The sequence below is a fragment of the Herpailurus yagouaroundi genome, unplaced genomic scaffold (assembly GCF_014898765.1).
Source record: "Herpailurus yagouaroundi ecotype Mexico unplaced genomic scaffold, PumYag 77, whole genome shotgun sequence".
Taxonomy (NCBI): domain Eukaryota; kingdom Metazoa; phylum Chordata; class Mammalia; order Carnivora; family Felidae; genus Herpailurus; species Herpailurus yagouaroundi.
In genome coordinates, this window is record NW_024412388.1 from 80545829 (window position 1) to 80566123 (window position 20295).

Consider the following 20295-nt stretch of genomic DNA (forward strand, 5'->3'; position numbering starts at 1 on the left):
ACACACACACACACACACACACACACACACACACACACACACACACCTGCATAGGAGAAGTTCTGAAAAATCATACACCAAGGTATTATGGATGGTGAAATTACAGGTGACTTCCATTTTCTTCTTTTCTGTTTTTAACTTTTTTAAAATGTTTATTTTTGAGAGAGACAGAGACAGAGCACAAGCGGGGAAGGTGCAAAGAAGAGAGGGAAACAGAATCTGAGGCAGGCTCCAGGCTCTGAGCTGTCAGCACAGAGCCCAACGCGGGGTTCAAACCCACAAGCTGTGAGATCATGACCTGAGCTGAAGTCAGGTGCTTAACTGACTGAGCCACCCAGGTGCCCCATTCTATTTATATTTCTTTCCTTCCTTTCTCTAAATACAATATAGCTTTTAGGGGCGCCTGGGTGGCGCAGTCGGTTAAGCGTCCAACTTCAGCCAGGTCACGATCTCGCGGTCCGTGGGTTCGAGCCCCGCGTCGGGCTCTGGGCTGATGGCTCAGAGCCTGGAGCCTGTTTCCGATTCTGTGTCTCCCTCTCTCTCTGCCCCTCCCCCGTTCATGCTCTGTCTCTCTCTGTCCCAAAGATAAATAAACGTTGAAAAAAAATTAAAATAAATAAATAAATAAATAAATAAATAAATAAATAAATAAATACAATATAGCTTTTAAAATAATAAGTAAAAGTTTCGGGGGAAAGCAAGTGAAAAGCCTCCTGAAAAGTCAGTTTTTAGTGCCTGGCTTAAGAGAGAAACAGGAACAATGGTCTCCTCTCTTGGTCCCTGAGAGGGAATATTTCAGGACTGAACAAGGGGCCCCAGGATGGACCACTCTGTCAGAGAGCAGGGGGAAGTACTTTTCTTAGGGGGTAGACCTCAGCTCCCAATGCCAGAGGCATAGCCTGACTTTCTGAGGGATACCTCTTATAGGACAAAGGACCTTGAACATGGGGAAACCAAACAAGAACACACTGCCTGCTGCCCCCAGAACAGGCATCCTTGAGCTCAGCTCTAGAGAACATGTGTGTTGGGGGGGCAGGGGAGAGCAAGGCATGGGGACGATCTCAATTCCTGTTCTACTTACTGGTGGAACAGGATGTTGTGCTGTGGACACATGCCAAGACTCTGTCGGACTGCATCCAGGCTGGTTTCAATGTCCTTTCCTCCAATGAGCACAGTCCCTGATGTTGGTGGCAACAGACCCGTCAGGATGGACCTGCCAAATACAGGAGTCAGTGGCAGAAAAGATGGCCATTAGGACTGCTTTGGGATGGCAGCCCCCCACTCTAGGGTCAGTGATGACTCTCACACTGATTCCTGCACTGGCTCTCAATTGAACCCAAACCATTATTAGCTGTGGGGACCAACAGTTTCCCATACAGGCTTTAGAACCAGTGTGTATATCCAGCCCTACTGCGGATGACCACATCTGTCATCTTTGCTTCTACTTATTTCCTAGTGCCCCAGGCAGGCACTGATAGGTTCCTGGCGTTCCCAGCTGCAGAACCTTCACTTACAGCTAAAGATCCCTCCCCAGCTCAGCCATCACCGCTCCTGGTGATGTGGAGGCTTAATTAAAGTGTGCAGTGTGTGATCAATGCTGTGCCTCATATTATTATCACAAAAGCATAGGGCAGGGTCTTAATGAGAGCCCAGGCATTCAATATGTATTTGCTGATTGAATGATTGAAGGAAGACAGGGGAATTACCACCAACAATACTATTTCTGGATACAAAACAAGAAGCCCAATATCAACATTGGCCCTTTTTTGGTAAAATGAGAAATAATGATGCCTGCCTCATGGGTTTGTTATGAAGATTAAATGAGCTAATACTTGTAAACACTTAGAACTATGCCAGCGTAAAGCAAAACTCAAAAGTATTATTACTATTTTTATTAAACATTGTGTTTCAACCCCCAGGGGAAGTTGCATTTCAGTAGTTGATGCAGTCATGTGTTTGCCTTTGAGAACCCTTGGGGTCCTGGATGGCGCTCTGGGCTCTCTGCCCGTATTAGTTAACAAGGAGAAAAATCAGTTGGATTTAGGGCTGCCTGGTCCAGCTCTGTCCCTGAGTTCAGATACAATCTCAGGTTATCTGGACCTGTACTTACAAGCTGAAATCTCTGTTGATCAACCACTAGAGGGAAACAGAACCAAATATAATGGCATCAGCCCCACATTCCATTCACCCTGAACCGCCCTCAGAGAACATTCCAATGTAGGGTGTACACTACATTGTTCCTTCCTGGGGCTCTGTAAGAGGTCAAAGGACTTGAAGACTGTGTGTCACGTGGCTTCCCTGCCCCCTGCGAGGGCCGCCCCTGACGCTCCTTGGGAAACCTTAGCTAGCCATGGTCTCCTTCTCAGCAGATGGTGCTCTGGTCCCTTAGAAAAGTGAAGGGAACTTCTTGACTTTTCTATGCAGAGCTTGCATCTTCCTGAACTTTACCTTCAATTGCCAGCTGGTTACCCCACAGGCCCCTCTAGAGACTACACCCTTTTTATTTTCTCCAGAACTACCACCAACCCTTACAGGTAGGAAAAGGAATCCTCTTTGTTTTGTTTTTGTTTTTTGTTTCTCTGTTTTTACTTTTATTTGTGTTTATTTTATGTAGAATTTACTCCTGGGCCATAAGTTTTTGTTTCTTCAGTTTCTTCTATGGTATCTTTTTCTTCTGTGAACTTCCTCTTAAGGTTTAGGAACACTGCTCTTTTTCAGTGAGGATCATCTCAATGTGTCAGGGAGAGTTCATCCAGGAGCCCTGTAAGTTCTATGCTGTATCTTGGGGGGCTTTGTTCACCTGGATGTGCTCAATGACCAGAGAATCTACATCTAAACCCTTAAGTTCAGCATTACTGTCTGCATTTTTAAGCATGTGCAGTAAAAATTCAGCACTTCTTTTTGGGCCACGGACCCTGTGTCCTGCCCCACTGTTTAGCACACCTACCAACTTCACCATTGTAGCGTCAGAACGGCACACATTGCTTCTGTGAAGTGACATTTTCAGATACTTGGTGGCTTTTCAGATATGCATACCCTTGATGGCCTGGGCAGTTTCACCTGTGTTCTTAAAGTGAACATGAAGATTTGAACCTTTTGATTTGCATGATTTTGTGGGGTTTTCCAGGTCAAGTGAATAGCGAACCATTTTCAGAGATCACCTCAGGCTGCTTACGGGAAGAGCTAAAGGAATCCTCTTTGAAAATAAGTAGTACTCTCTGTAGACCAGGGGTATGTGGTAGTGATGGTCATAGTTTTATCACCATCATTGATGGTAGTGACACGGGAGAGGTTGGGGGTGGGAGGACAGGCTTACAGTGTCATAGATGAGACAACTGACAAGATCTAGCTCTTGCTCTCACTGAAGCATTGCAAGTTGGTGACCCTAGAAAGTCACTTTGACTCTCTGGATGTCCACTTCCCCAGCACACATAAGGGGCAATAAACTTACTTTACCTCCCTCTCCCACTTCTTGTGAGGATCAAATAAAACAACGTATGTGAGTGAGCTTTCAATATTGCAGTGTGCTTTATACGCACTTGGGACACAAATACGTAGTATATTTTTGTCACTAATACACAATGGGAAAGAGTAAACTGTAGCTAATGAGGCAGAAGAGAGCCAGAAATGACAGGATAGAATGGCAATCCAGGCTCTTTGCCCATAAAACTTACAAGGTGGTGGTTTTCCCTGCTCCATTGTGACCAAGCAATGCAGTGATCTGGTTCTCATAGAAGGTAATGTTAAGACGGTCCACGGCTGGCCTGCTGTAGGGCTCAAAAATCTTTACCAGATTTTTCACACATACCCCAGGAACCAACCCTGGAAGCTCTCGTTCAAAGAAGGAGTCTTGGAGGAAAAAAATGAACATGATATTAGTGTAATGCATTAATGTATTCATTCCCCAAGGTTCTTTCTTCAGGCCACTGTCTTTTTCCCCCATGGCCTTAGTTATAGCCTTTGTACGGATTACTAGAGAATAACAATGGTAATAATAGTACCTAACACTTATTGAGCAGTTACTATGTGCCAGGCATTGTTTCAAATACTTTATATGTATTACCTCATTTTACCCTTGTAACAGCTCTGTGGGCGTAGATGTTATTATGCCCATTTTTATAGATGAGGAAACCTAAGACACAGAGACATCAAATATCCAATCAAGGTCACATAGTTCATGAACAGCAGAGCTGAGATTCGAACCCAGAGCGCACTGTCTATTTGGAGAGTTAGTCCCTAAGCTCAATCTTCAGGCCAGGCTGCCATTTCCAAGTCTGTAGGGACATTTCCTCATGGGCTTCTGGTAGCAGCTCAGGCTCCTTATCTTCCTCCCAAAACATAACTTTCCTTCAGACTCTCCCATGTCTGGTCCTGTAATGCCCCTCTCCTAGTCATCTTGGCTCAGGCCTTTGCATTAACTTTGTATAGAGCAGCTTTTTTGCTCTTCATACTTCATAGATCCTCAGTTACTGGGTAAACTCCACTCTTTTTTTTTTTTTTATGTTTATTTTTGACAGAGAGTGTGAGCTGGGGAGGGGCAGACAGAGAGGGAGACACAGAATCTGAAGCAGGCTCCAGGCTGTGAGATGTCAGCACAGAGCCTGATGCAGAGCCTGAACTCACAAACTGTGAGATCATGACCTGAGCCAAAGTCAGATGCTTAACCACCTGAGCCAACCAGGTGCCTCAGGGTATAGTCCACTCTTCTTCATCACCACCCCTCCAACTCTGCCCCTCCACTCATCCACTCTGACACTCTCCCGGTGCAGACCCTCATTAATGTGGTGTCCACTTCTCCAACCTCCAGTCACTCTCTGCTTTAGTTCACCCTATATAGCACCCCCTAATTTGTTAACATCGTAGTTCTGAGCATTGACTCCCCTACAAAACAACATCCCAATGCTTTTCCTATGTGTGCCTCCTGGTGTCTCCTAAAAATAAGGTGGACCAGGCCCCAGCCCCCCAGTTTTGGCCTTAGAATTCCACTCTGGGAGGAGGGCCTTCCCAGAGGCACTATTGACTGCAGACCAGTTCTCTGATGAGCCGTGCATCATTGACTTCAGCTTTGTGAAATAGCACCTGGGGTAGGCCAGAGGGCCAGAGGCCAGACCTTCTCACACGGTGGCAGGCAAAGTCCAGAGGCCATGTTGCTTCTCTGACCCCAAGGTGAGGATGGCAAGAGCATTTTAGCATAACAGAGAAGTGTACATGCTTAGGGAATGGATAACATGGGGAGAAGTACAGAACTGGTTTAAGAGAGAAGGTAAAGAAGGCAAAGCCAGGGAATAGTTGCAAACCTAATTCATCAGCTCAGGAATTGTTAGGTAACTTCCACGGTCAGGAAAGGCTTTTGATGGTTTGAATGAATGGACCTCTAGATTTGTAAACTACGAATGAAGTGTAGTCAGCTCCACTAGACTCCTTCCTCCTGTGCACAGAAGCATTTATTTTTGTCTTTCCTTATAGCTCATATCCTCTTTAAGTCCCAGTGACCCAAGTTATTGTTCTTGCTAAATCCTCGGAAGTCAGCACATTTGTGCAACTCACTTGGGAATTGCCTAACAAGGGCACAAACACACCACATACTTGGGATTTGCTTTCTCTAGGAAATATGCGTTAATGTCTGGCTGGACCATTCATCCCACACACGTGCAGCTTGGCCCTTGAGGAGCTATCAGGTTTTAACCCTTGTCACCACAGAGTCAGTATCCTGGGTTTTACTTCACGCCAGGCATGAAGGGTTTTGCTCTAGCTTTTTACAGTAGTCTGAGCCTTTCCCTTGCTTCTGTTCTCTGCCCCTAATGGAGGTTTTTACCATGGGTCCCTTCTGGGTGTTCCGGATCCTCCATTTCCTCTGTTATGGGTTCCGTCTTTTCCAGGGCCCTTTCTTCTCTGGTTGAACAGCCTGCACCAACCAGAAGCCACTGTTATTCCTGGTGGGAGCTAACAATCAGTAAAGGCAGGAAAAGGAGGGCAGAAGGAAGTAGTTGCAGAGTTTCCTACCATAACTGGAAAACAGTTCCCTCAGAAGGCCAAGTCAGCATTCCCAGGGGCCTGTGGGCCTCTAAAGTTCTCAAAATGGCTGGTATTGCTGGCTGGCTGGACTGTCAATCTTTGCTGAGCTCAGAGTGTATTTTGTAACAGGTGTTTCACTTCATCCTCTTAACATGCCAGCAGGGGCCCACAATGTCAGAAATTGTAATTAAGAAAAATTCACAAAACCAGGACCAAGTTTGCAATGGGGTAATTTTCTTTACCTCACCAACAGTAGTTCCTGCTCCAATCAAAAACATGTTAAAGTCATGATGAATCTTGAGAGAAGACGATTCAAGGTGATATGATGGGTAGCCAGCTTAAATTACAGTTTGAAAAATAATTTACCTAAGCATTTTTATGGGCATTCAAGTCTTTTGGAACTAACACCAGAGTTAGGACTGGTTGAGGTATAGGCTTATACAAATCGTTGGGGCACTTGGGTGGCTCAGTTGGTTGAGCGTCCGACTTTGGTTCAGGTCATGATCTTGTGGCTCGTGGGTTCGAGTCCCATGTCAGACTCTGTGCTGACAGCTCAGAGGCTAGAGCCTGCTTCAGATTCTGTGTCTCCTTCTCTCTCTGCCCCTCCCCTGCTTGCACTGTCTCTGTCTCTAAAAAATGAATAAACATTAAAAACAACAACAATAACAAACTGTGAAGGTGGTGTAAACACACACAGAGGCTTTCTTTTTTTTTTTTTTTTTTTTTTTGTAAATTTGGCATTTGATTTAAAAGGACATCAGGACATCCTGGAAGGGGAAGAGAAGCAAGCTGAAGAGCAAGCCAGCCAGAGAGGTAAGCAGGGCAGGAGGAAACCACTGTCGCCAAGAATCTAAAGGCTCTGGTCTCAGGAGCACAGATGTGGGCAGGGCGAGTTTTTTTTAATGCAGCAGCCAACCAGGGCCTCTGTCATTCCTGGTCGCCCTCTTCGATCTGCAGCTGTGGGTGGAGGAGCAAGTAATGGGCCTGGTGGTCAGGGACCAGCCACCTTTGGCACTTCTATTTCTGCTTCCTGGGGGATTTTCAAATCGACTACCCACAATTCCTTTGATCACTTTACTAGCTATCCTACTGCACTAACATGCAACAACATAGCAGGGAGAGATCTTCTACATAGTTTAGTCAGCGGGTGAGTTCCTTGCCAGGAAATGTGTGTCCCAGTTCCAGATTTTGTCCCAAGTGACAAAAGTGACTTAGACAAGACGCTGGTCCTCTTGAGCTCAATTTCTTTGTCTGTGAGAGGAGGGGATTAGGTGGGAAAACACAGCTCTTTTCTGATTTTAGAGACAGTTAGGAATCTATTTCAGTCTAGCCTGTGAGGCAGGTGAAAAATATTTGGCTGCTGTTAGCAAAAATACATGTGATTCATTTTTGAAAGAGCACATTTGTCTTAAGAATTTTTTTTTTTTGAGAGACAGATTATCTGCTGAAATTGTAGAGGGAAAAAATGCCCACAAGTTTTGATATTCACTGAAATTAGAAATGTTCAGGAATATGCTCCCGTGTTGAAAAACCCCATTTACAATGGATAACTTTATTATGGTTGAAATTTAAAAGTTATAGACAAGATAGACAAACCAACATAACAGAAAAATACTGAGCGTTGAAGTGCTATTTGTTTGAACCATAAAAACAAAACAAAACAAAACAAACCACCCAAGCCTTTTTTAAAGGCCCCAGGCTAATCACCTACAGAAAACAAACATCTATCTTAGTGCTTAAAGAATAAATCCTGGCCTAGACCCAATAATATAAAATAAAGTGCAGGTAGGTGAGGAACAGATTGGAAAGTATTTCTTTTGCTTCCAGAAACTACCAGCTCCAAGGAAGTCCCCAGTAATCATGGCAGGAATTTCTTGCCTTCTCATACCTCACAAAAGAGTCTATGGAACTTCTAGAACTCTCCCTGGGCTTCCTGTCCTGTTTAGTAGGAGAGGTACATTTTAGCTAAGATGCATTCTGGGCAAATACTCCCTTACCCCTCTTCCCCAACCATAAGTAAGATGAGTATTAGAGAAGAGTCTGGGAGTGTTTGTCTTAAAGATCATAGCTTCACCCCAACCTCTGGATGTACCTTTACCTTGGGAGAATGCATTAATTTATATTTTGGAAAGGAATAAAAAAGCAGGAGGGGAGGCAAAAGATAACCAGTACAAAGGTTTCTTCATGATTCTATGGATCTCCCTGCTTTAAATTGAGGAGTTGCAAAAGTCATTTGCACCCTAAAGTGGTTTGGCCTTTTTTTACTAGGCAATTTAATCCGCTGGGCACAAGCTGTATAGGACACAAGGGTTTAGCAATGCTCAGCCATTCACCCTGGCCCAGCAACTCCCAAAGGTGGGTTCCTAGAGGCTATGATGCTGCACCACAGTGGCAGAGCCCTCAGGAGGTAGCTAACTAATCAGGAATCACACATTTGACAGAAGGAGCCACCTCTATAGCCTATGTGTATCCATGACATAGCCAAAGGAGTTAGTTTCAAACATTAAGATTTTTATTAAAAATTTTAAACAACTCACCTTCACCACCAAGCCAATAGGACTCTTGCAGAAGGAAGTACCAAGGAAGTGGGGTTCCATAGTTCCCTAAAAATGACAGGTAAATCATTTGAAATGACAGGGAAAAAGCCAAAGGAGTCCTGCATTACCACAGTTCTATAAAATCTGGAATTTATTTCTCTGAATCTCAAAGTAGAACTATAGATATTTATAGTTCATAAGCATTACACAGCTACCCAGGGGCTCCCACAAAGATTACTCCTTCCAACATGTTTGAATTCAAAAGGTCACTTTTTTGGGTGGACCCAGCAACACTAAGACTGATGCTCTTGGTTGACATTAGTTTTCCAAGAAAACATTTTATTAAAGAATTTAATCATGCCCTTTCTCAACAATCACCAGATGATAGTAATGATGATAGTCACTAACATTTATTGGATGCTCTTTCCATGTCAGGCATTATTGTAAGCACTTTTCATGCATTAAATATATTTTTTTAAGTTTATTTATTTATTTTGAGATAGAGAGCGGATGGGGGCAGAGAGAGGGAGAGAGAGAATCTTAAGCAAGTTCTGTGCTGTCAATTCAAAGCCTGATGTGGGGCTCAAAGTCACAAACCCTGAGGTCATGACCTGAACCAAAATCAGGTTAACTGACTGAGCCATCCAGGTGCCCCTGCATTAAGAAATTTAATCCTGGAAACAATCCTAGGAGATAGGCAATGGTATTCTTGTGAATAAGGAAACTGAGGCACACTGAGTTTGATTCTTCTGCCCAAGGTCACAGATAATTAAACAGAGGTATAGGAATTCCAATATGGGTAATCTGGTTCTAATACCACTGATCTAAACTATCCTATGCCATTGGATCCATCTGGATTTCAAGGAAAAGACTCCCAAATTCTCCACTTCTCTTAGCAGGCTTTGCTCCCTTTAAAATGTTAATTTTGTAAGAATACTTTGTTTATTTAATATTATCCCATGTTCCATGACCACTAGAACGTCAACCCTTCAAGCGTAGGTCTGGGTTTGTCTTTTCCACCCCTCTTTGCCCAAATGCTAGTGTTAAGCCAAACATATAGGTGCTGCTCAGTAAATAGTTGTTGGACAAATTAAAGTTTCAGCTCCGCTAAAATAAAGCCCTTGGATTATGGACAAATTTCATTTTCAATCCAACTAATTTTCAATGATTATATCTCCTAGTGGCCCAGTGAGATAGAAAAGCTGAGGCAAAGCAGGTCAAGTGTATTTCTCAAAGTCACCATTATGGGTTGAATTGCACCCCCTCCCAATCCCCAAAGATACGTTGAGGTCCATGGTAGAATACAAAATAGTTGGTTTTGTCCCCAGTTCCCAGCACAGAGCTTGTAAACCCCTTAGAATTTCCTGAGTCATAGGAATGTCTTTTGTTGTTCATAACAAGCCCCTTTCTCAACCATATGTGTTTATGCTAATGAGGTGACTCAGGGTAGGGGCCCTAGATAGCTTCAGAATGGGGGCTGGTCGCCAGAAAGACCAGGCCTGGGAAAAGAGGATAGAAACTTTCAGCCGTACCCTCCATCCTGGTAGAGAAGGGGGCTGGAGATGGAGTTATAGAAACTTTTGAAGGAGATTCAGGGAGCTTCCGGGTTGGTGAGCACATCAACGTGCTCTCGAGGTAGTGCACCTGGAGAGGGTATGGAGGCTCCATGCACCACCCCTCCCGTACCTCCACTTAAGCACCTCTCCTGTTTGGCTGTTCCTGAGTTGTATTCTTTATTATAAAGCTGTAATTGTAAATAAACAACTTTCCTGAATTCTGTGAGTTGTTCTAGTGAATTATTGAACTGGGGAGGTGGTTGTGAGAACACCCGAATTTGTGTTCAGTTGGACAAAAGTATGGTAGCTTGGGCACTGTATTTGCTGCTGGTATCTGAAGTGGGAACAATCTTGTAGGACTGAATCTGTTTGTGGGGTCTGTGCTAATTCTGGGTAGTTACTATTAGAATTGAATTGTATTGTTGGACACCTGGTTGCATTAGAGAAATAGCTGATGCTGGGAAAAATGACACATTTGGTATCAGAAAAAAAAAAGACCCCCAGAGTCTTAACCTCTGGCCCTGTTTGGAAATAGTTACTGCTAATGTGCTTAGTTGAGATTAAGTCACATTGGACTAGATAGAACCCTAATCCAATATGACTGGTATCCTTATAAGAAGATGGCCCTGTGAAGACAGACCCACAGAGGGAGAACGCCACGTGAAGACAGAGATTGTTGAAAAACCACCAGAAGGGGGAAGAGGCAGGGGAAGCTCCTTCCCCTGCAGATTTCAGGGGGAGCATGGCCCTGCCAACACCGTGATTTTCTACTTCTAGTCTCCAGAACTGTGAGACAAAAGAAAAAAAAAGAAAAAAAATTGTTTTAAGCTACCCAGTTTGTGATGTTTTGTTATGGCAGCCTTAGGAAACTAAGATAGTCACACGGCTAGGATCCAAACCCAGGCCTTCTGGCTTAGCCTAGCAATCCTTCTCCTATTCCAGGGTTGCTGCCTATGTATTTCTGCCAACAATGGCTGCCCCAAGACGATGTGAGTTCATCCCTCCCCAGGGACTGGGCCCAGCCTCACTCACCCTGCCTGCTCTTGGCCAGAGCACTGAAAGCCTGGTCATGGCTGCCACTGCATTAGGTGGCAGTTGGTTGACTTGGAACCCACTCAAATGGAGGCTGGACTTCTCTAGCTACCGGGAAATGCTGATTTGAAGGAAAATCTGATTTCTACACAGCAAAACAAAACTGTGCAAACACCCAGTTTTGATTCAGGAGTTGCTCTTCCTTGCTGCAGATTAATCAGGTATTCATTCAATGTCCACCAAAAGTCAGGCACTATTTGTGGCACTGAGCCTGAAACACTGAACAAAACAGACTGTGGGCCCACTCTCATCGGCCCATATTCTACTAAGGGTAGAGAGTCAAGAAACAAACACATAAAGATACATCACGGCAGATAGTGATGTCTCAAAAATAAAGCGGGATATTCAGGAGCACTAAAGGAATGTTATTTATATAGGGATAGATATTTAGATATTTTCAATCTGGAAAGACTCCAGTGATGAGGTGACATCTGAACATAAGACTGAACAAAAGTGAGGAAGCAAGCCTGCAGGTATGTAGGGAGGGTGATGTAGAAACATGCTCCACGCAGTGAGAACAGCAGGCGCAATGGTCCTGAGGAGGAAATGTACTTAGTGTATTGAAGAACAGTCAGTGAGGAGGCGGATGTGGCTGGAACAGAGAACGTGAGGTAAAAGGGAAGGACACGAAATGGGGCAAACAGTTAGAGGCTGATAATGAAGCACTTTCTAGGCCAGGGCTGGGACACTGGATTTTACTCTGGGCAAGAGGAAAAACCACTGGAGGGATCTGAACAGAAGGCTGACACTATCTGACCCAGATTCTGAAAGGATCTCTGAATACAGCATGGAGAACAGACTGGTAGGCGATGACTATGGAAGGAGGCTTGGACTGGTGAGGTAGTGGTAGAGGTGGTGACAAGGGATCAGATTCTGGATCTATTGCTAAAGTAGGGCCACCAACATTCACTGATGGATTTTTGACCTAAGTTTAAGTTTCAAATGCTGGCTATGAAAGTCCAAATTGAAAGAACTTAGGAAGGATGAGATTTAAACCAGATGAAAAGATGGGAGAGGGCTGGGAATCTGAAGAGCCCAGTACCAGTACCTTTACCCTCAAGAGGTTGACACTTACCTGGAAAAACCTGGTCGAGGTACCAGGCAAGCAGTCCATACAGAGCAGCATCAAGGAGCATCATCTTCATAGACATCAGGAAGCTGAATTCATCCCCTTCCATGGGGCTATTCCCGATATTGCCCCACTGCAGCCCCAGGCCTTGCTCCTCAAAGCGTACCAGGTACTCAGTGCCAAACCCAAATGCCACAGGAGACAGCAGGCTCTGCAGTGAGGCAGAGGGCACAGGAGATCAGCAGAGGTCTTTTATTCAACACAACAGCAGCCAGATGCCCTCAGGCTAGGAAGGAGGGCCAAAAGAGTGTCCGGGTTGTGTCCAGGTGTAAGGATACCCCAGGGAGGGGTTAAGGCAGTCTTTCCACAGGAAGAAAATTCTGAAAATGCCTCTCAGGACTTGGGGACCCCTGCCCAATACTCACTGGGCCATCTCTCACCTGTTCAATGGAATACAGTTGTGTCATGGGAAAGACAAATACCACAAAAGCACAACACACCAAAGGACCAGAGGTCCTCATGTTCACCTTCCTACCTTTCCCCCCTTCTTCCTACCTCTTTCTTAACATCACACAGTTCTTGACAGAACAATGGGAATAACTTGAGCTTCTCTGTGTGAATCCCATTAGAAGGGTCCACAAAGTCATCGGTGTCCTAGGGCAGTCTAGGGGCCAGGCAAAGGATGGTCCCATGACTTCCTGAGGTCTGTCAGTGAGGCCAGAAAAGCCTCAGATTACACTGATGTCACCTTTTCTCATCTCCAGACTGGGGACAATCATTTTCTTAGGTTCTCTGTAGAGAGAACAAGTCAACTAAATAGGTGGTGTCCAAAAGGAAGCTGAAGAGGAAGGTCCACAGCCAAATCCCCACAGGTGGTCCCTTGCATGGCATAAAGCACACAAGCACATACAGAGGGATGGGCTCTTCTCATTTCCTCTGCTCAGAGGCCTCTCTGTAGCTTGCAGGACCCAGGGCAGGGTTCAAATTGTCTGTCTATTGAAGGAAGAGATTCTCCAGCTGTAGGTTCACAAAAACCATTGTAAAAATATCAGCTCAGCCCTGGTCCACACAGCTGCCAGAACTATAGCTTCTTGGTGGATCCATACACCCATGAAGCTAGTGGTGGCCTCAAAGTACTGATGTCTACTCAGTATATCAAGAGAGCCCAGCTCTGCCTACAGGCTGAGTCAGAAGGACTTCTTGCTACTAGCCCATTATGATTTTAGAAAATTGGATACTATAAATAGCAGCAATTAATTTCTTGTTTAACATGAGAAGTAAAAGGCAGATGCCCTGGCAGCTCTACAGCCAGGTAAGTTTGAGTTTGATTAGGACAACTTACACCTTGGATCTTTCCTCAATAAGAAGCAGGTGGTAGTCCTTTCTTGACTCCACTGCACAGAGAACTATGGAGGGAAGTTCTCAAAGACAAAACAGTGCACCCAAGAGAGCATGAAAACTGTTTGAGCCTGGTTAATGAGAGGGTGGAAATGGCCCATTTGAAAATGACAGAGAAAAAGGCAGTACCGTTAGTTTGGGAATTGTGAACTAAGAAGTCTATCTTTCAAGAAAATCCTCTACTGGCAAGAAGGCTTGGCTCTTAACTGGCTCATTTCTGTACCCTTTCTGCACAGTGGTATACCATGATGAAGACCCTTGTAAGCTACCCGGATTCAAGTTTTTACGGAGAAAAACGAAAGTTTTTAAAGAATGGAAACATCTTTCTGGGCCTAACAGTTAGGGGGCTAGCTCCCTCCCTTCTGGATCTTTTCACATGATTTGAAAATAAAACTGAGTGAAATGGTCCACATTCTTCTCTTGTGGACACATAAAGGGACCAATGAGTTGAACTGGTTTTTGATTGCTTCCCAGGGCAGACTCATCAGGCGGGTTTGGTAAAGAGGGACAGTTAGGTAGCTCAGGGTGAAGACTGCTCCAACTTTTGCCCCTGTGTCTTTAAACCTTACTTCCCTTTGAGCCAAAAGGCAAAGCAGATCCCCTCAAAGGGCAGGCCCATTTTCCAGGACCACTACAGACCCCTCAAAGAAAATGTATCATATATTAGGAGTAAGCCCAAGGTCCCTCACCACAGCCATCTTCAGATCAGCCGTCATTCGGTCCTGCCAGGCGAAGCAGAGAATGTGTGGCAGGTAGAGGGTGAAGTAGATGACACCACTACAGGCTGCTGCCAGGCTGGCCCTGGAGAAGAAGGTGCTGAGCAGGAAGCACTGCATGATCGTAGCAGTGGAGAAGGCCAACAGGAACAGGAAGAGGATGAATGGATTGCTGTAATGTAGGATCCTTCCATGCTGAAACCAAAGAGGCCATCTGAGTCAGTAATTTCCACCCATGTCCACGGCACCATCCCTCTCAGGGGGCAACCTCTGTGCAGCGATTCTGGGCCTTCAGAAGCCCTCTGCTCCAGAGTGGTCTCTCCACCATCTTTGACTGGTGCCTAAATTTCCACATTTGAGACTCAGTGTGTTGAATTCCTTTAATCCTGTGAGTGTCATTCTCCCTGGGAGGGTAACACATCAGGCTGCCTATCAGTATGAGTAATTATTATGTGTTAAGTAAGCAAATCTTTGATGGGAAGGGAGAAATAAGTCTAGAGGAGGAAGTCTAGGGGAGGAAGATCTTAGAACATCAAGAGCTCCAAGATACACTGAGGAGATGAGGGACAAGAAAGGGAGATAGGAGAGCCCCCAGCAAGCTGTAATGTTTTGCTTGGGGCCTAACCTGCTGACTCAATCATGTGTATTCTGAGATTTACTACTCACACTGGTAAAAATATCAGTAATTAATCCACATCACTTGGAAGTGGATTAATCGTCCTCCTCCAACAATATCATCCAAATACATTTCATAGAACCCGTGGGCAAATACTCAGTATCTTTAACATTAACTAATGGCTATGTAGAAATCAGGACCAAATCAGCAATTTTCAGTAAGTGAGCTGTTGCCCAACCACATTATAGGAAAAACTGAGATGTTCACGCTTATTAGGCTTTCTTAGTTCTCCTTTACTATAGACCTCCTATGAGGAATTTTACGCTTTGCACATAACTCCAAATACATATAGATTGTCTTGTTCTTTTCTCGGGAGCATAAAGGCACAAATAGGTTCATCTCTTGAATGGGTTCTGATCAAGTGGTAGTGGTGCCCTGAAGCACCAGATTCCTCATAGGAAAGAGAGACAATGAGCAATGTGTGAGTGTGTGGAAGTTGAGTGGAACACAGATGCGCCACTTAGCTGCTATTGCTACCGATTCTCCCTCATTCACACACTTGTGCCTGCCAGGCACAACAGAACAGATTAAAAAATAGAATAAAACAAATGGCAAAGGAGGGTGGAAGAGGGCTATGCCTAACTAGAACAAAACTCCTAGGAACTCTAAATGAAAGTCAAAATTAGGACTCAGAGCTCCTGATTTTGTGTGTCAAAGAGCTCCCCACATCACCTGGAAAGCGCAGTCCTTTTCCTTAATCACACAACTCAGGAAAAGCAAGTCCATGGCTGAACATGTGGCTATGGCTGGAAGAACTTTAAGATGGTTGCTGGTATTTTCAGAAGAATAAAATCAGTTTCTTACCCCAGCTCAAAGCAAAGTCCTAGAAACTTCCAGACCTGTGTAGTCTCTCACTGACAAGGCAGAGGGGACAGCTACTTGGCTGACCCAACAGACTTACAGGCCTTAGCTTCCTCTAATGACCACTGTTCTTCTTTGTTCCTAATAGCCTGAATAACAGTGGAACCCGCCCCATTGTCCAGCTTCCAGATTCTTTCCTGCAGAGTTGAGGTGGGAAGGAAGAACAAGGCAAAGATGGGAGCGTCATCCTAAGGAATCCTATTCTGGTGTGGAAAGCTCTGTTTCCGTCATCACTGGAACAATGTTCTGGTTCCCACAAGGAGAAACCTCTTTGTGCAAGAAACTCTTAGTGAACATTCTTCACCTCACGTCCTAAAAGCTTTGAAGTCTTAATGCCCATTCTTAGGAAGGCAGATCTCAATGTCACTTCTCAGACATTGCAGGAAAACACACACGTTTATCCATTTTGCCTAAGTCTGACGCTTATGCATTTTGACTCCTTTAATTCTGAGGACACAAAATGCCTTGGAAATGGGAAAAGGAGCAGACTGAAGGATGGGAAGGAACAAGGGACCACTAGAGGAAGATAAGGAGCTTAGCTTCTCCCCTCCTCTTTGTGGAGCTCCAGGACTCTGCACATTTAAAGCCACCAATTTAAAGCGAGGTTGCCTGAGCAGAATGACCTCTACATCAGAATTTTGACAGGGCTCTAGCACTGGGTTTGACTAAGGTCACAGAGCACACTGAATCTCAGTGCAACACTGAAAACAAAACCCTTCAGAATTAGTACATTTTACTGCAAAGAGAAGGGATAGGATTTGGTTTAACTGAATATCTGCTGGATGGACAGGATATATGATGGAATATTCCTGGATCAGGTTGACACCAGTATGATCCAGCATGGGATGGGACACAGCCAGAATCTATGGTTCAGCATACATGTTGCCTACTGCAGAGGGGCGCTTAATGTGACAACGCTAGGGAGGCAGAACAAGCTTGATAACACCAAGCTTGAAGTTTATACCAAATCCCATCTAATAAACATTTTAAAAAACTACCCAAATTTATGAGGTTATCACCTAACAAGTACAGAAGATCATCTGCTGTGGAGGAACTGCAAATGAAGGATAAGAATATATTATGAAATACTGTTTTATTTCCAAGTCTGGCCTGTGAGGGAGCTGCAAGCTTGCAGAGGATGGACCTATGTGTGCTGTCTGCAGCTATAAATACTCCTACCATGGAGAAAGGACAGACTCTAAATTCCATCCTTCGAAACAGAGTGGTCTTGGAGACTGTTCAGGCAGCAGAATGTCCTCTGACCAAGCCATGAATGGTGTCACCATGACGGTAATTAAACAGTCCAGGTCTTCTCTCCTAATACACTGAAAAGGCTCTTCACATTCCAACTCCAGCTGCTGGCTAGGGCAGTAATCCCAGGAAAACATTCTTTGTACTCATTTCTTCTGTGTCTGCAAAGATAGAACCCTTTGCACATACAATCACTCTGTGCTGGGCTCTCCTAACGGCAGCTTCTCCAGATAGTCCATGGAATGGGGTTAGATAGTCTATGCAGACTGTAGCACACTGGGCAGAAAGTGGGAGCAGGGAACACAGTATGATACAGAGGTTCCTTGGGGGGACATTTTATCTGAGTATTTTCCACCTTGGCTGAAATCACCAGGCAGCTGCATATGGCCACTTTGGCTAAAATGGGCGGGCAGCTACATATCAGGCTATCCTTGCTGGCCAGATGACTGATGTAGGCATGAGTTCATTAATAGGAGGAAAGGTGGGAAGTACAAAACTATTCAAGATTTCCTGGACCTTCTCCATCTGGCTTACCATGATGAATGTGGTCAGAAGGAAGATGCTCATTGACATGATAGAGAAGCTGTCCAGGAACCAGGTAGACCAAATCACTGCATTGGAGACACCCTGATTTTTCAAGGTCTCCTTCAGTCGCAACTCCTTCTCCAAGACGATGCTCTTTACAGTCATGGAGACAGAGTAGATCCAGGCCAGCACCATGAAGATAGGGAAACAGCGGTTCAGGATGATCATAAAACTGAAGCAAGAGGAGAGAAGCAGAATAGTAGAATGCCCTGTACCTGGTAGAGGTGGACTAAATGTTTGTCAAATGAATGTGTTGAGAACAAAGCCCAGATGTAGGGAAAGGCAGAAAATCCCCACTGGGCATTCAAAAGGCATGAATCTTTTACTGCATTGCACTTTGCCCCGAAAGAATTACTTTTTCCTTAGAGCAAGATGGTAGCTTTTTGGTTAGCCCAGATGAATGCTCTACAAGTAATATGTGTAAATAAAATTGTACTATGTATGTTACACAGTACAGACCTTGTAAATTCTTGTGGGAAAAAACTACAAACCTGTTGATGCAGTTGTGACTGGAATAGATACATGCTGACACTGAAGTCCAAGAAGGTGAACCACAAACAAAGGGACTTGGTGTTGGTGGTGAGATCCATAACTGGGCCCCCCAAACAGGTCAGGCAGCTTAGCACTATATATCCCAGAGGATCAAACCCCAATTAAGCAGGAAGAGGCACAAAAAAACCAGTACCACCAGTGTGACACTTTCAGAAGGCAAATGACCCATCAATAAATCAATCAGTAATCCAATAGCCACTAACTCCACCAGCCATGTACCAGTGGAATAATTCCATGGATATTCATTCTAGCAAGCAGGATAGATTTGATATTCTGGAATTATTTTATTGTGAACTTTACACATATTTTGCCTGCGCTTGATGTGCTAGGAAAGCCCTTAAGACTATTATCTGTTGAAAACTGTTGGTTGTCAAAGGAAGGGACCAATTCCAGTATGGGAGGGTTCTTTCTCAAGATGGCCCTAAGGACAGAACCAGAAATTCATGAAGCCTGCACTTTGGGGACCTGCCACCAGAGGGCTCTCCCACTCTAAATGGCCAGAATCCCTACTGCCTCCTCATTGTGTACCCCACTACCCTGCCAGCCACTCCCATTCTGATCCTAAAAGTGGAACCCCGCTTTTGCCCGTGGCTCCACATCCCATCTCCGTCTATTATTCGAAACCATAGTGACTACAGAACAGACATCATTATCTCTTTAGTCTTGTGTTGAGCTGAGGAAGGAGAACCAACTGGACTAGGGTGCTGAGAGAGCATTTCCTGTGCCCATACTGGGCTTTATCTTACTGTCTTGTCAGGTAGCAATTTGACTGTTCCTTTTTTCAGGCTGTGTGTGTTTGTCTCCTCTCTGAACCCCACAGACACAATGTGCACTATGGTGAACTTGCTAGTTTTTTTCTTTTTTCTTTTCTAGGAGTTGAATCCTAAGCTAATTGTAGGTCTCTGCTGCTGTCCTGGAAGCATTTCTGCCCCCATCCACCATGGTAAATGAGGCCTCCTAGTGTCCTCTTCCTCTTTGTCCCTCTATCATCCCCCAAATACACCTTCAGTAAATAATAGGCTACTTGCTTAGCTTGCTATTGGCCAACAAATGTAGAGTCCTGGGGGTGGGGATAGGGGTGGGCAGGAAGGGAGGGTTCCAGCTCATCCAACACATTCCTCTACATTCTCATTAAGCATGCAGCATGGGAATGTTAATTAAGGAAGGAGCTGCATTATTCTGAGGCTCCTAGGAACCAGACCTACTTGCAATGCAGAGTCCCAATTTGCTGATTTGGCAATCATTGGGGAAACACTCTGACCAGAACTCTTCCACATACCAAACATACTACGTAGTGGAAATTTAAAAAGCCTTTGTCCCCTTCCCCAACCTCACTTCCCTTGCTTTTATTTTCACCTTCCCTTTTCCACCCACAACACCAACTCCTTTCTCCCTGCCACTTCATTTGACCATCTGGCCCTGCCTGGAGTCTAGGAGAACCCAGCTCCTCAGTTAGAGCTCTATTCTCTTCAAGCCGGCCCCACTCTCTGGGTTTCTTTCCAAACAGACTGAAGTCTGAGGAGTACTCCCATCCCACCCCAGCAACCTGATTAGTGTGTCTGGGAGGGAGATTGGGAGCCCGTGACTCACGAGTCATCCACAAAGCAGGGATAAGGCATCTGCTGGAGATAGATTCCAACTGGAACGTCAACCTGCGCCTGACTCCTTGTGATCCCCTGTTCGATCATGTCCTGCAGATAGGCAAACCCTCCCCAGATGTATCGGAAATCTTCCACAGGATCGGCTCTGGGACCAGAATCCCAGTACCTACAAAGAAACAAACGGGAGGGACAAAGGATGTAAATGGAAATGGACAGCTCACTGACGCTTCATAAGCACAAGGGGACTTGGAACTCATTCTCTTGAAATCTCACCCATAAAAATTTCCAAACTATCTGACTCTATTCTCTAATTCACAGTTTAAATCTGTTACAAATATCAGCCACAAAAAGACTTGTAATTGCTTTCATTCAAGGACACTACATTG

At 44.7% G+C, this 20295-nt stretch overlaps 1 protein-coding gene and 1 long non-coding RNA gene across 5 annotated transcripts in view; one reads left to right on the forward strand and one right to left on the reverse strand.

The window, feature by feature from the left end:
- Nucleotides 1–20295, reverse strand: part of ABCA4 (ATP binding cassette subfamily A member 4) — a 133810-nt gene that overhangs the window by 56345 nt on the left and 57170 nt on the right. For 3 of the 4 annotated variants that reach the window (XM_040471024.1, XM_040471026.1, XM_040471023.1), the window contains 8 exons: nucleotides 19899–20075; nucleotides 17706–17928; nucleotides 14357–14578; nucleotides 12276–12480; nucleotides 8553–8618; nucleotides 5816–5905; nucleotides 3675–3849; nucleotides 1082–1213 (listed from right to left, as the gene is read on the reverse strand). In XM_040471024.1, the coding sequence (XP_040326958.1) occupies nucleotides 1082–1213; nucleotides 3675–3849; nucleotides 5816–5905; nucleotides 8553–8618; nucleotides 12276–12480; nucleotides 14357–14578; nucleotides 17706–17928; nucleotides 19899–20075 (1290 nt within the window). The remainder of the gene's footprint in view (nucleotides 1–1081; nucleotides 1214–3674; nucleotides 3850–5815; nucleotides 5906–8552; nucleotides 8619–12275; nucleotides 12481–14356; nucleotides 14579–17705; nucleotides 17929–19898; nucleotides 20076–20295) is intronic. The other variant, XM_040471025.1, reaches the window with a different exon arrangement.
- LOC121027500 (uncharacterized) lies at nucleotides 1224–20285 on the forward strand. The gene is made up of 4 exons (XR_005788763.1): nucleotides 1224–2534; nucleotides 6769–6828; nucleotides 19182–19251; nucleotides 20006–20285. It is a non-coding gene; the product is annotated as an uncharacterized LOC121027500 (long non-coding RNA).